General features: G+C 45.9%; 8 protein-coding genes across 10 annotated transcripts; 1 reads left to right on the top strand and 7 right to left on the bottom strand.

The window, feature by feature from the left end:
• Positions 1-586: 586 nt before the first annotated feature.
• RB195_013071 (uncharacterized protein) lies at positions 587-1,465 on the bottom strand (the record flags this gene model as incomplete). Its single annotated transcript, XM_064202726.1, has 1 exon — positions 587-1,465. One exon carries the CDS (start codon positions 1,463-1,465, stop codon positions 587-589), a length of 879 nt encoding a protein of 292 aa, XP_064058607.1.
• On the bottom strand, positions 712-1,784 carry RB195_013072 (uncharacterized protein; the record flags this gene model as incomplete). 2 transcript variants are annotated; one of them, XM_064202727.1, is made up of 3 exons in its annotated part: positions 712-766; positions 846-1,528; positions 1,599-1,784. In XM_064202727.1, 3 exons carry the CDS (start codon positions 1,782-1,784, stop codon positions 712-714), a joined length of 924 nt encoding a protein of 307 aa, XP_064058608.1. The 2 variants fall into 2 exon arrangements, with proteins under 2 accessions (XP_064058608.1, XP_064058609.1); XM_064202728.1 differs by lacking the exons at positions 712-766; positions 846-1,528 and having other exon boundaries at positions 1,536-1,784.
• A 27-nt stretch (positions 1,785-1,811) lies between these two features.
• On the bottom strand, positions 1,812-2,514 carry RB195_013073 (uncharacterized protein; the record flags this gene model as incomplete). 2 transcript variants are annotated; one of them, XM_064202730.1, is made up of 2 exons in its annotated part: positions 1,927-2,077; positions 2,138-2,514. In XM_064202730.1, 2 exons carry the CDS (start codon positions 2,512-2,514, stop codon positions 1,927-1,929), a joined length of 528 nt encoding a protein of 175 aa, XP_064058611.1. The 2 variants fall into 2 exon arrangements, with proteins under 2 accessions (XP_064058610.1, XP_064058611.1); XM_064202729.1 differs by having other exon boundaries at positions 1,812-2,258.
• Positions 2,515-2,533: 19 nt separating this feature from the next.
• Positions 2,534-4,756, bottom strand: RB195_013074 (uncharacterized protein; the record flags this gene model as incomplete). Its single annotated transcript, XM_064202731.1, has 1 exon — positions 2,534-4,756. The coding sequence occupies one exon, from the start codon at positions 4,754-4,756 to the stop codon at positions 2,534-2,536; it is 2,223 nt and encodes a 740-aa protein (XP_064058613.1).
• Positions 2,534-4,981, bottom strand: RB195_013075 (uncharacterized protein; the record flags this gene model as incomplete). Its single annotated transcript, XM_064202732.1, has 2 exons — positions 2,534-4,809; positions 4,897-4,981. The coding sequence occupies 2 exons, from the start codon at positions 4,979-4,981 to the stop codon at positions 2,534-2,536; spliced, it is 2,361 nt and encodes a 786-aa protein (XP_064058612.1).
• Positions 4,982-5,447: 466 nt separating this feature from the next.
• On the bottom strand, positions 5,448-8,147 carry RB195_013076 (uncharacterized protein; the record flags this gene model as incomplete). The annotated part of the gene is made up of 4 exons (XM_064202733.1): positions 5,448-5,719; positions 6,009-6,091; positions 6,159-6,561; positions 8,093-8,147. 4 exons carry the CDS (start codon positions 8,145-8,147, stop codon positions 5,448-5,450), a joined length of 813 nt encoding a protein of 270 aa, XP_064058614.1.
• On the bottom strand, positions 6,101-6,442 carry RB195_013077 (uncharacterized protein; the record flags this gene model as incomplete). Its single annotated transcript, XM_064202734.1, has 1 exon — positions 6,101-6,442. One exon carries the CDS (start codon positions 6,440-6,442, stop codon positions 6,101-6,103), a length of 342 nt encoding a protein of 113 aa, XP_064058615.1.
• A 2,580-nt stretch (positions 8,148-10,727) lies between the features above and the next one.
• Positions 10,728-12,604, top strand: RB195_013078 (uncharacterized protein; the record flags this gene model as incomplete). The annotated part of the gene is made up of 7 exons (XM_064202735.1): positions 10,728-10,754; positions 10,813-10,843; positions 10,920-11,086; positions 11,688-11,779; positions 11,848-11,983; positions 12,046-12,131; positions 12,475-12,604. 7 exons carry the CDS (start codon positions 10,728-10,730, stop codon positions 12,602-12,604), a joined length of 669 nt encoding a protein of 222 aa, XP_064058616.1.
• Between the last annotated feature and the right edge of the window lie 187 nt (positions 12,605-12,791).

The raw sequence follows: 12,791 nt of genomic DNA on the forward strand, positions 1-12,791 counted from the left end.
TTGTATACCGAGTACCTAAGACTAACAGTAACAGTAAGACTGACAGCAAAATACCGTAAACCTTCATATGGATGCTGCTCCGCCAGATTCTTCAGTTCGTCGAATGATGTTGCAATCGGTCGACCTGAGCGAGGCTCATCTTCGAGTTTCTTGTTTCCGGCTTTGAAGCGCTGGAACCAGGCGCGCACAGACCGCTCAGAGGGGCTTTAGTGCCGAATACTTGACTTAAGTTTCGATGGGCTTCAGCAGCGGGGTGGCCAGATTCGAACTCGTAAAGGAGTACGTGTCGAATATGGGTGGAATGTTCAGCCATTATAGGATGAAATAGGCAAGGAAGAGGGAGCAAGATATGTTACGTGTATACAAGCGGTAGTGTCCTTATATAATACATTTAAAACAGAAAATTTCAGAACTTCTCAAAAAAAATCTGCGCTACTGCGAAATTTTCGGCAGATACTTTCCGAACACCCTAACATTTCTCTCCTAATTTGCTTAATGAGCGTATTGTGGCTTTTCTTCTTTTTTGTTGGAAAAAAAAAACAAATATGAAGCTTTGCTACATATGAAACGTTGCTAGTAGCCTTGATCACCTTGACTCCCGTTGATCTTCGAAGTGGTCGAGGTAATTCTTCCATTTGTCCCGATCGCGTGCCAGAGTAGCCCAGTGGTTCCTCCTTTCGCGTGGGACACGAAGAGCATCATATTTTTCTTTCAAGGACTTCGTGAAGAAATCTGACCGTCGGGTCGGCGGTCTTCCTGTAGTGCGCTTAATATCGCGGGTAACCCAGTCGCTCACGGCTCTGGTCCAACGGTTGTCATCAAAGCGCATCACGTGTCCGGCCCACCTTATTTTACTTTCCTTGGCAAACGCGGCGGCGTCTCTAATCTTCGATCGCTGACGTAGGAGAGAACTTCGAATCCCGTCCCTCACTTGCGTGAAACGGGATACTCCTAGCATCACTCTCTCAATTGCGCGTTCAATGACGCTCACCGCGTTTTCTTCCTGCTTGCGAAATGCCCAGGTTTCCGAAGCATAGGTCAAAGCAGGAAGTACGGTGGTGTTGAAGAGGTGAGCACGGAGCCGGGTGTTCCTGGTCTTCTTCACTACATTCTCGATGCCCTTGTACGCTCTCCAAGCCGCTCGTCTCCTCTTGCCCAGCTCGGGGGTCAGGTCGTTCATCATGTTCAGTTCCCGACCCAGATAAACGTAGCTGGTGCATTCGGATATGTTCGTTCCGTTGAGCGTGAATGGGGCATCCGAGACCCATCCGTTCCGCATGAACATCGTCTTTTGTAGATTCAGCTGAAGACCGATGCATCCACATGTTTCGTCGAATTCGGTCAGCATTCGTTCCGCTTGGCTGATACTAGGTGTTACCAGTACGATGTCATCAGCAAAGCGCAAATGGTGTAGCTGCGGACCATCAACCTTCACTCCCATGTCGTCCCATTCCAACTTTCGCATTGCGTTCTCGAGGGTGGCTGTGAATATTTTGGGTGAAATTGTATCACCCTGTCGGACCCCCCTCTTCACGTCAATGATGATGTTCTTGTAGAATGGCGAAATTCGTGAAGTTACTGTACAACTCTCGAAGTACCTTTATATACTGAGTAGGGACGCCTTGGTTGTCCAAGGCCTCCATGACTTCTTCGGTCTCAACTGTGTCGAAGGGTTTCTTCGAATCGATGAAAGTGAAACACAGCGGCTTGTACTCTCGCGAGAATTCTGTAACTTTTGAAACGGTGTGTATGTGGTCCTTCTTGCTCACATGGCTGTCCTTCATCTAATGTTATTTCTATCCCGTGTAGGATCACTCTTGTGAAGAACTTGTAGATGAAAGACAGTAAGCAGATTGGGCGATAGTTGCCAGTGTCTCGTGAGTCTCCCTTCTATACAACAACACGGTCTTGGTGGTTTTCCATTGTCTAGGACCATTGAATTCCGACGGATAACAAGTGAAGAGCCTCGCCAGTGTGATGATTAGGAGGTACTTCAGATGTCCAGGCTTGGGTGAAGTAGTCTTCACCGAGTTCTTCACCGGCATGATGGCATTTTGGACTTCGAAAGGGAGGACCTCTGGAATGACATGTCCATCTTCCCTCACGTTGTGAAGAGGCACCTGATCACCTTGATCACCTTGACTCCCGTTGATCTTCGAACTGGTCGAGCGGGCGCCAGTAATTCTTCCATTTGTCCCGATCGCGTGCCAGAGTAGCCCAGTGGTTCCTCCTTTCGCGTGGGACACGAAGAGCATCATATTTTTCTTTCAAGGACTTCGTGAAGAAATCTGACCATCGGGTCGGCGGTCTTCCTGTAGTGCGCTTACTATCGCGGGGAACCCAGTCGCTCACGGCTCTGGTCCAACGGTTGTCGTTAAAGCGCATCACGTGTCCGGCCCACCTTATTTTACTTTCCTTGGCAAACGCGGCGGCGTCTCTGATCTTCGATCGCTGACGTAGGAGAGAACTTCGAATCCCGTCTCTCACTTGCTTGAAACGGGATACTCCTAGCATCACTCTCTCAATTGCGCGTTCAATGACGCTCACCGCGTTTTCTTCCTGCTTGCGAAGTGCCCAGGTTTCTGAGGCATAGGTCAAAGCAGGAAGTACGGTGGTGTTGAAGAGGTGAGCACGGAGCCGGGTGTTCTTGGTCTTCTTCACTACGTCCTCGATGCTCTTGTACGCTCCCCAAGCCGCTCGTCTCCTCCTGCCCAGCTCGGGGGGCCAGGTCGTTCATCATGTTCAATTCCCGACCCAGATAGACGTAGCTGGTGCATTCGGATATGTTCGTTCCGTTGAGCGTGAATGGGGCATCCGAGATCCATCCGTTCCGCATGAACATCGTCTTTTGAAGATTCAGCTCAAGACCGATGCATCCACATGTTTCGGCGAATTCGGTCAGCATTCGTTCCGCTTGGCTGATGCTAGGTGTTATCAGTACGATGTCATCAGCAAAGCGCAAATGGTGTAGCTGCCGACCATCGATCTTCACTCCCATGTCGTCCCATTCCAACTTTCGCATTGCGTTCTCGAGGGTGGCTGTGAATATTTTGGGTGAGATTGTATCACCCTGTCGAACCCCCCTCTTCACGTCAATGATGATATTCTTGTAGAATGGCGAGATTCCGGTCGTGAAGTTACTGTACAACTCTCGAAGCACCTTTATGTACTGAGTGGGAACGCCTTGGTTGTCCAAGGCTTCCACGACCGCTTCCGTCTCAACTGAGTCAAAGGCCTTCTTCAAGTCGATGAAAGTGAGACAGAGCGGCATCTTGTACTCTCGTGATACCTCGATGAGTCTCGAAACAGTGTGAATATGGTCGATCGTGCTGAATCCTTTTCGAAACCCTGCTTGCTCGCATGGTTGTCCTTCATCCAAGACCTTTTCAATCCTATTAAGGATCACTCTTGTGAAGAGCTTGTAGATGACGGACAGTAAGCAGATTGGGCGATAGTTGCCGATGTCATGTGGATCTCCCTTTTTATACAGCAACACGGTCTTGCTGGTCTTCCACTGTTTAGGGACCTTGCATTCCGACAGGTAACGTGTGAAGATCCTCGCCAGGGTGTTGATGAGTACTGGCGGAAGGTTCTTCAGGTGTTCTGGTTTTATTCTGTCGGGACCGGCTGCTGTACGATTTCTCACCGACATGATAGCATGTCGTATTTCGGACGGGAGAACCGCTGGAATGACATGTCCATCTTCCCTCAGATGGTGAGGAGGCAAGTGGGCACGGCTGTCGAAGAGATCAGAGTAGAAGTCGTAGATGATTTTCTCCATTCCCCTTCTCGATGCAATGGTTGTTCCCTTCGGTTTCCGGAGAGCTGTCATCCTTGTCTTGCGACTGGCGAAGTCTCGGCGGGCATAGCGGATGCTTTTTCCCGCCTCTGCTGCTTCAGCCAGCACTTCTGCTCTTCTCTCTTTAAGGTCTTTCTTTATCGCCTCTCTGCAAAGCCTTGCGAGCTCGGACGTGAGCTCTTGGTTCCCTGCGGCTCGTGCTGCTCCACGCTGGCGTATCAGCTCAAGAGTTTCAAGAGACAGGCGTCTCTTGGTTGTTTTAATACTCTCAGCCTTCTTCGCGCAGTCATGAAGGTGTTTGACAAGCCGGTCGTATTCCTCGTCGATGTTGTCCATTGCGGAATCTTCCCAAAAGCCGGCTAACGTAGCGAAGAGATCCCAGTTGATGGTAGTTCTGGGATTTCTCTTGCTGAACTTGGCGGCTTTCTCTGCTCTCCGCGTGAAAGAAAATCTTCCTCGGAGGAGGCGATGGTCCGATCCCGTATAGAACTTTGGTACAACAGCGACATCCGTCAGGCAGAACCTTTTATTGACGATGATGTGGTCTATCTCATTACGGTACCCTCCACCGGGTGACTCCCACGTCCAGCGTAGAGAGGAGGGCTTCTGGAATTGCGAGTTCCCATGGATGGTCTTAGTCGTCATGATGAACTCGGAAAGCCTCTCCCCCTGGTCATTCCATTGTAGGCCGTGGGTCCCGATGTGAAGTTCCTCCGGCGTTCTTCTTGGGCCAACTTTGGCATTGAAGTCGCCAATTATGACCTTGTAAAAGGCATGATCTTCTCGGTAAAACTTCTCCAGGTCCATATAGAAAGCTTCGACTTCTTCTTCTTCGTAGCTTGATGTTGGAGCGTAAGCGACGAAGATAGTCAAAGCCGGTGTGGGACCACATCTTCTCATCCGCAGACGTCCGATTCGGGTCGTGAGTTGTTCGAAAGAGTCGATGTTCTGTGCCATACTCGTGTTGACGAGGACGCCAACTCCACCAACACCTCTACTGTCGCATGTTCCTAAGAACAGTTCTTCTCCAGTTTCAAATACAGCGTTGAGAGATTTGGTGACGTCGGCTCGTCTCGGTTAGTCCGATGACGTCGTACTTGATCTATCTTTGGCTTGCACCATCAGATCTTCGATGGCCGCTTCCGATGCAAGCGTGCGTGCGTTATAAGTACAGATCGTCATCCTAGTCCTTTTCCGTTTCGGTAGCCTACATGACTCCTGCAACCCCGTCCTACCTGGCGCTACCGTACCAGGCTTTCTACCGGAGTCAGGAGACTCTTTTCTATTACTGTTTTTTGCATGAAATTTAAAACCCACGGGCAGGTTGCAAGCCTCTAGTCCCATGGAGTTTTTGGGGAATCTTCCGTTCTCCCAGAGTGGACATGTGGAGCTTATTTGTTGGAGGCGACTCCAAACCGCCTCCCTTGCACCTCCCAGTCAATTGATTGCAGGCTTTTGGCCGGACCGACGTGGCGGGATACAATGATTTTACGAGTCAGTCCTTGGCCAGCAGAAGCAGGGAGTCCCCCCCTGAATCCACCTGCGTCTCTGGGCAAGCACAAGGTCGCTTTTGGTCCGCGGTTAGCCCCCATCCGCCACCTGGGGACGCGCCAAGTGAGGGAAAATGGACGTGCCTGTCAAAGAGATCTCAGTAAAAGTCGTGAATGATCTTTTTCATCCCCCTTCTTGACGCTGTAGTTGTTCCACCTGGAGTTCGAAGAGCAGTCATTATTGTATTACGATTGGCGAAGTTCCAACGAGAGTAGCGAACATTCTTTTCCGTGTCTCCAACTTCAGCCAACATTTCTGCTCTTCTCTCTTTGAGGCTTTCTTTTATCGCCTCTCCGGAAAGCTTTGCGAGCTCGGACGTGTCTTCTTCGTTTCCTGCAGCTCGTGCAGCTTCAAGCTGACGTATCAGCTCTAGAGTTTGCGGAGACAGGCGTCTCTTGTTGGTTTGAAACTCTGCTTTTTTCGTACAGCATTAAAGATCTTATACAAGCCGTTCAGATTCGTCGTCGATGTTGTCGATGACAGTATCTTCCCAAAAGCCGACAAAGGAAGCGGAGAGCTCCCAGTCGGTGATAGAGTTCGCTTTGTATATTTCTTGAATTTTTCTCCTTTCCGTGTTAAAGAGTATCTTCCTCGAAGAAGGCAATGATCCGATCCCGTATTAAACTTTGGTACAACAGCGATATCCGTCAAGCAAAACCTTTTACTGACGATGATGTGGTCAATTTCATTATGAGGCCCTTCATCGGGTGACTCCCACGTCCAGCGTGGAGAGGAGGGCTTCTAGAATTGCTAGCTCCCATGGATTGTCATAGTCGTCATAATAAAGTCGGAAAGCCTCTCTCCATACTCAATCCATTGAAAGTCATGGATTCCGATATGAAGTTCTTCAGGCGTTCTTCCGGTGCCACTTTTGACGTTGACGTCACCTATTATGACTTTATAGAAGGTATGATCTTCTCTGTAGAACTTCTCCAGATCCATATAGAAAACTTCGACTTCTTCCTCTTCGTAGCTTGATGTTGGAGCGTGAGCGACGAAATTTGTCAAAGCTGGCGTTGAACCACATCTTCTCAACCGTAAACGTCCGATTTGGGTTATAAACCGTTTAAAAGAGTCGACGTTCATTGCCATATTCGTGTAGACGTGAACACCAACTCCACTGACTCCTCTACTGTCGCATGTTCCTAAGAACACTTCTACACGGCGTTCGGTGGGTGGTGTCACCTCGTCTTGATCAGTCCGACGTCGTACTTAAACTTCCTGGCTTGTATCATCAGATCTTCAATGGCCGCATTCGATGCAAGCGTACGGGCGTTATAAGTACAGATCGTCATCCTAGTCCTTTTGCTTTTCGGTAGTCTATATGACTCCTGCAACCCCGTCCTTCAAGACTTCCATCTTTTCCAGGCTTCCATCCGGAATCAGGAGACTCTTTTCTGTTACTGTATCTTGCATATAAGTTTTAAACCCAATAATAATATAAATAAATATAAATTTTAAACCCAGTTTTGTGCTCCTTTTCGTAGGACGAAAAAGTCTAATTTGAAGGCAGCATTTCATGGAACTGATCCTACGATGGTACGGCTTCTGTGGGAAAATGCAGAGCTCGGGCCACGAGGTGCGTCAGAATGCACCACCTTTGCCGCTCTGGATCCCTCAGTAACCTATTCATTGGTCTTACACGGATAGGCTGAGCAAAAGTAACAAGGAAACGAGAAGAACTGACCACAACGAGAAAACTCGTTGAAGCTCCGTGGTAAATCGGAGAAGCAGTTCTATTTCGGAAATTTGACTGCACACAGCTTACCTGCTAACATCTCATTTCTATGCATGAGGTCCTAACTAATTTGAGTTCATTGCACACAATAAATAAACTATGCGTGGAAGAAACTACTACAACCCGTGTCGTCTGAGATCAAGACCCAAGTAATAAGGTTCGACGACACGATAGCAACCAATACGGTGTAAGGCTGCCCACAGAGATCACAGCCGCGCGGGCGACGCAGCCCAGTTATGTGAGTGAAGGGAAACTTTTGGCGTCGCAACCATAATCCAGTGCAGCGCGGTAGAAATTTTCTCTACTGCGTTCCATCTCGTAATACTACCTTGGTGCGAAAAATCTTCCAGAACAATATAAAACAACCCCGTTCTGGGTCACCCAACCTTGGTATCTACTGTAGCGTTTTCAGTTTGGGAAAAGATCTCATGTTCTGTAGCAGGAGAATGACCTGTCAAAACCACCACACAACGTGCCATGAAGAGCCAACCTTGTTGCATAAAATTTAGGCGCTTTACTCCTTCTTATTCCTGCTTTATGGCACACTTGTGGGTGTTTTTAAATAGATAGGTAAGGGTTCAGAGCACTGAGAAGATAATGAAGAATATGAGGATGGTTGTACTTACGTATCCTTACATAAAAGGATAAAGCATAAAAGGATAAAGTGTCTGGCGTTAATCGATCGGCTCGGGTTGAGCCACCACGTTCCACTTCAATTCAGAATCGCTTGAGGTTTACGAATGTGTAACTGGCTCATACAATCACATGTGGGAGCTAGACGATGTGTCAAGTCAGTGTTTTATCCTCCTAGACAAATGTGGTACCAATTTGTCGACCCCGAGGGATGAAAGGCTTGAAGAGCACTAGAGCGGATTCGAACCTCCTATTGATCGTGCAGACAGCAGACTCTTACCGACTGCACAACACTCGCCCAATCCTTACATATATGTAGAATAAATACTAATAGTAATTGTTTGAATAAATTCTATTTCCCCTTGATGAACCCTCTTCTACATTGTCTACGATGTCCAGTAAATGCCGTTCATCCATTGCCTCCATAACTACAGTTTCACCTCTTAGGAAGTGAATTCATCCAGAAAACGTAGTGCTTCCGATATTTCCCACGTCCACACCGTCGTAACGTTTCTTTCAACAAATAAGTTCAGTTATGAGTTAATGAGTTGTGAATTGTTTGGAGGAACTGGCAGAGTCCACTAATCAATCTACCAGTCCACAAAAGTCTAAAAAAACAACAAAAACTAGACCATGTCGGCCTTACGGAGCCTTCAACTATGTCACTTCTCCCACATTTTGCCGTCGCTTCAGCTGTTGGGAACAGTGCACACGTGCTTGAAGAATGATCCCTAGAGAATAAGTGAAAACTAATAGCCTCTACCACTCATTACGAATCATTGTCAGCAAAATGGTTGTTTCTTTTGATTTGAACTCAGAATCGAAAATAATGGATCGAAAATCTTTATTTATTGCTCCAAAAAAGTAGTGCAGGGTAAGCCCAGCGCGGCATTCGTCCAGCCATGCGCAAAAATAAAACAGAGACCAAAGAGAACAGAAAATGGAAAAGAATAAAATTATCTTTAGAATGCTAAGAATGCTGCAAGCAGCCATAATCATCTCATGTGAAAAAGAAAAAACTTACCAAAATCATCCGTCAAGAATAACCTCCAAGAATAGAGCAAAGTGAAAGTAAGAAATATGCATATTGATTGATAATTGGAGACGAGCGCATAGTTCACAGCTGATCAAATAGGAACAGTCGATTAGGCTGAAAAGTCAAGAATATTAAAAAAAAGGATTTGTTAAAACATCCCGATAGAGCGCACTACACTTGCGTAAGAGTTCGCAAGATTTCGCAAAGAGACAATAAAAAAGACCTTAAAAAGAGAAGAACAGCAATGTTCACTGAAGTTGCAGGGGCGGGAAAGAGCATTAGGTATATCAAGATTAGACAAGGATGACTGTACATGGATCCCAAATGAAGCCACCGTTGCATCGAGAAGAGTAGAGACAACTATCCATTGTTTCTACGCTGATCTCTTCGACAGCCGTGTCCACTTGCCTCTTCACCATCTGAAAAAAAGGTGGACATGTCACTTTAGATGGTTCTTCCCTTCGAAGTCCGACATACTATCATGTCAATTAAGAATCGTACATCACTCGACCCCGACAGATTCAAGTCTGAACATCTAAAGGATTCTTATCAACACTTTATCGAGGTTCTTTACATGCTGCTTGTAGGAATTCAAGGTTGCTAAGTCCGGAGTAGGAATCAAAATGACATCGGCAACTATCGCCAATCTTCCCACCATCTGTATATTTTGTTGTTTTATATTTCTGTCATTCTGTCGGACCCACTCTTCACGCCGATGATGACATTTTTGTTGAATGAAAAATTCCGATCGTGTAGTTACTTTACAATTCTGGAAGTACCTTTACGTATGGAGTAGGAACGCCTTGGTTGTTAATGGCTTCTATGACCGCTTCCGTGTCAAATAAGTCGACGGCCTTCGTTAAGGCTGCCCGCAGAGTTCGTAGTCGCACGGGTCTGCGGTTTGGCGGCTCCGCGATTTTGGTGGTTATTGACCAATCAGAACAGCACGCTCAATAACCACCAAAACCGCCAGACCACTGTGCGCACGCGTGGCTCTGAACTTTGCAGGCAGCCTAAGTCGTTTGAAGCGAAACACAGCGACGTTTTGTAGTCTGGCGATACCTTGAGTTCCGGGAGACGGGAGTGGTCCCGCTTATCTCTCCCCTCATCTCAGCAAACAGCCGCCTCCAGAATATTGTTTTATACGACGCCATCTATTGCAACTCTCCACCCCTAGCGCCGCCTCCGCCCATTCGTCGAAAATCAATTCGGACTGCCCCGATAGGCAGTAACGGACGCTACGCGTGCAAGGGTGGTGCGCTGCAATAGAAGGCATCATACAAAACAGCATTCAGGGGCCGACTGCTTGCAGTGATTCAAGGAGAGGGGAGCGGAACCACCCCGGTCTCCATAATTTACGACCCCGTATACGGATACTCCACCTGAAATCCGTGCCACCCCAGATTCGTGGTATACTGCCTTTAACACAGTTGCTGGCCCTCCTAAGTCATTCTGTAGACTGCAAACACTCGAACGCGTTGGCCCATCCGAAGCCGATTGATTGACACGAAGCACATTGTTCTTTAGAAAAAAAAGTGGGACTCGACGCCACATTTTAAAAAATGGTATTTTCACCTGGTAGTGCAATTGAAATGAGTTACGTCAACAGTTTAAAGTAAATAATACAGTTTTATAGTTTGATAATTTATATTACTTCGACAGGATCTTTAGATCCGCAGTAGCTCTTGTCTAGAAGGAGAACTATTGAGTATTTACTTAATCTACCAAAAATGATTTGAAAGGTAAAATTATACAAGAAAATTACAAATTGACATTAGTTTCTCGTGATATCTCCATATTTCCTTCAATGTGACGTCCCTTCGAAATTAAAGCAATATCTACCCCCCAATATTTATTCATCTTTAGTGAAGTGCGAAAGCCTACATCTGATCAAATTTAACCGTTTCAGGAGATTCATATAAATATGAAGTAGGAGCTGTTGAGAACACTCGACATCAGCATCACTCAAAATGCTGTTTGCAATCACTTGCGCTCTGGTAAGCGATCCTGTTTTAGTTTTGTATTCTAGTCGAAAATTCATGTAAAACCATTCAGATCGCACTCAGGCAATATGTTGCTGCCGAAGGTGGGGTTGTTTTTCAACTATCTCAGAACACTAATTGTTCTCTGAGGAATACTGTCAATATCAGAAATTCTTTTAGGTGAACTTTGCCCTGCGTCGCTGGACTTAGATTTACAGCTAACTGAAGAACAGAGGAGAATATTCCTTAATGGCCACAATGATCTTCGTAGACGAATCGCGCACGGTACACAAGCAAACAAGAACGGACTCCCGAGTTTGGGACCCGCAAAGAACATGTATGCCCTCGTGAGTGCCTCTTTTTGACTGTTGTTCAAGGCGCAACCTTCTTGTTACTACTTTGGCCACTGGTTTTGACTCATTGCTCAGATCAGCTGAAAAAGCCAGTGGCTTTGCGGCTTCACTTTGTGGCTCAAAAAATGGGGAAATATGAGCTGCACTGATTCATATTGTTTTTCATAGACAGATTTCATTGATTGATTCGAAATGACAAATTTTTTAATAGATCAACAGTAGGCGTGCTCGTACCATAATAATTCTTATACAATACTTCATTTTTGTGCTTAAATCTAGCAAGGGAATACAGGTTGGAGATGCTGAAATGATAAAGAAAAAAGCTGAAACAAAAGTTGAGAAAAAGTGCAGAAGACGATGACAAGAAGAGAAAAGATGGGACTACGACAGCGCGTTACTTTAGCCAACGAAAAGAAACTGAAAAAAAACTGAGAGTGAGCCGCAAGAGGATGACATAAGGAACTTCTCAGGAAATTTCCAAGCGCTATTCCCAATTTCACCTATGTTTTTTTTTTTAAATAGAGAAATATCTGTGGAGAGGACTGCGCAGATCTTTTCGAATGGGGGTACTCTTAATGACGTGAACTCTCTTCAGCAATGGGATTGCTTCAACGAAGCCCTAGCTCAAGAATCCATGGCCGAATGCTCCCTAGAGAATCCAGTAGACGTTTCTCGCAACATGATCCAGTACGTTCTGGACATCTTATCGACGAGTTACTATTCGCCATGCGTATCTTGATCAACTTCTATTTAAGGATGTCTGATTCCGCCGCTCTTAGCGACGACATTTACATGTATCTTGCGATAGACCAGTGGATATCGCAGGTGACGTACTTCGGCAAGAAGGAGCCCACCAACGTTTACGATGGAACGCTATGTCAATTCACTAACGTGGGTAGTTTGTGGGATTCTGCTAGAGCGAAGATGCGTTTTCTGTAAGACACGAATTACAGATGGTACATGCGAATACTACAACAGTAGGTTGCGCCTTCAAGAGATGCAATGGCAATGTCTTAGTCACCTGCCTCTACGATAAGTGGTGAGTCGTTTTATCGCCAACCAGTTCTTTAAAAGAGCCATTTGAGTGATGAAGCACAGGAGAAGGATAAAAGAACTTGTAAAATATGTGCAATGAATCTTATCGTTTTTATTTTGAAATAAGGATACTAAGACTTGTTAAAACTAAAATCCACAGTAAGTTCACATATCCACCAGCGAAAAGACAAAATTAACTTTTCATCTCCAAAAAGAACAAAAAGAACTAACTTAGCAATACTGATAGAAGTAGACCGCAAATTACCATTCTTCAGTTCTAATTGTAATATTTTAATATTAATAAAACAGTGTAGAAGTTTTGGCTTGTTAATATTCAAAGTTTTCAGTGGTACCAAGGAGAAATTGATGTGGGAGATGGGCCAACCCTGTCAACGCGATGACGAGTGCACTACATTCGACGACTCCAAATGCAATGAAGGTCTTTGCGAACTCGAGGAGGACCCCTACAGCGACTAAGCTCACACCGTATTGTGCTCATCTCTTTGTATCGCTTAATTGTTGCGAAAGCGATAAATCTTCATTCGCATAGATGTAAAACAAAGAAAATAAACGAAACTCATGGAAAAAGATCGTGACACCTTCAAAGGTTCCGCCCGTTTCAACTTACAATAACATCGTAACCGTGGTTGCTACAAATAGAGGT

The sequence above is a fragment of the Necator americanus genome, chromosome V (assembly GCF_031761385.1).
Source record: "Necator americanus strain Aroian chromosome V, whole genome shotgun sequence".
Classification (NCBI taxonomy): domain Eukaryota; kingdom Metazoa; phylum Nematoda; class Chromadorea; order Rhabditida; family Ancylostomatidae; genus Necator; species Necator americanus.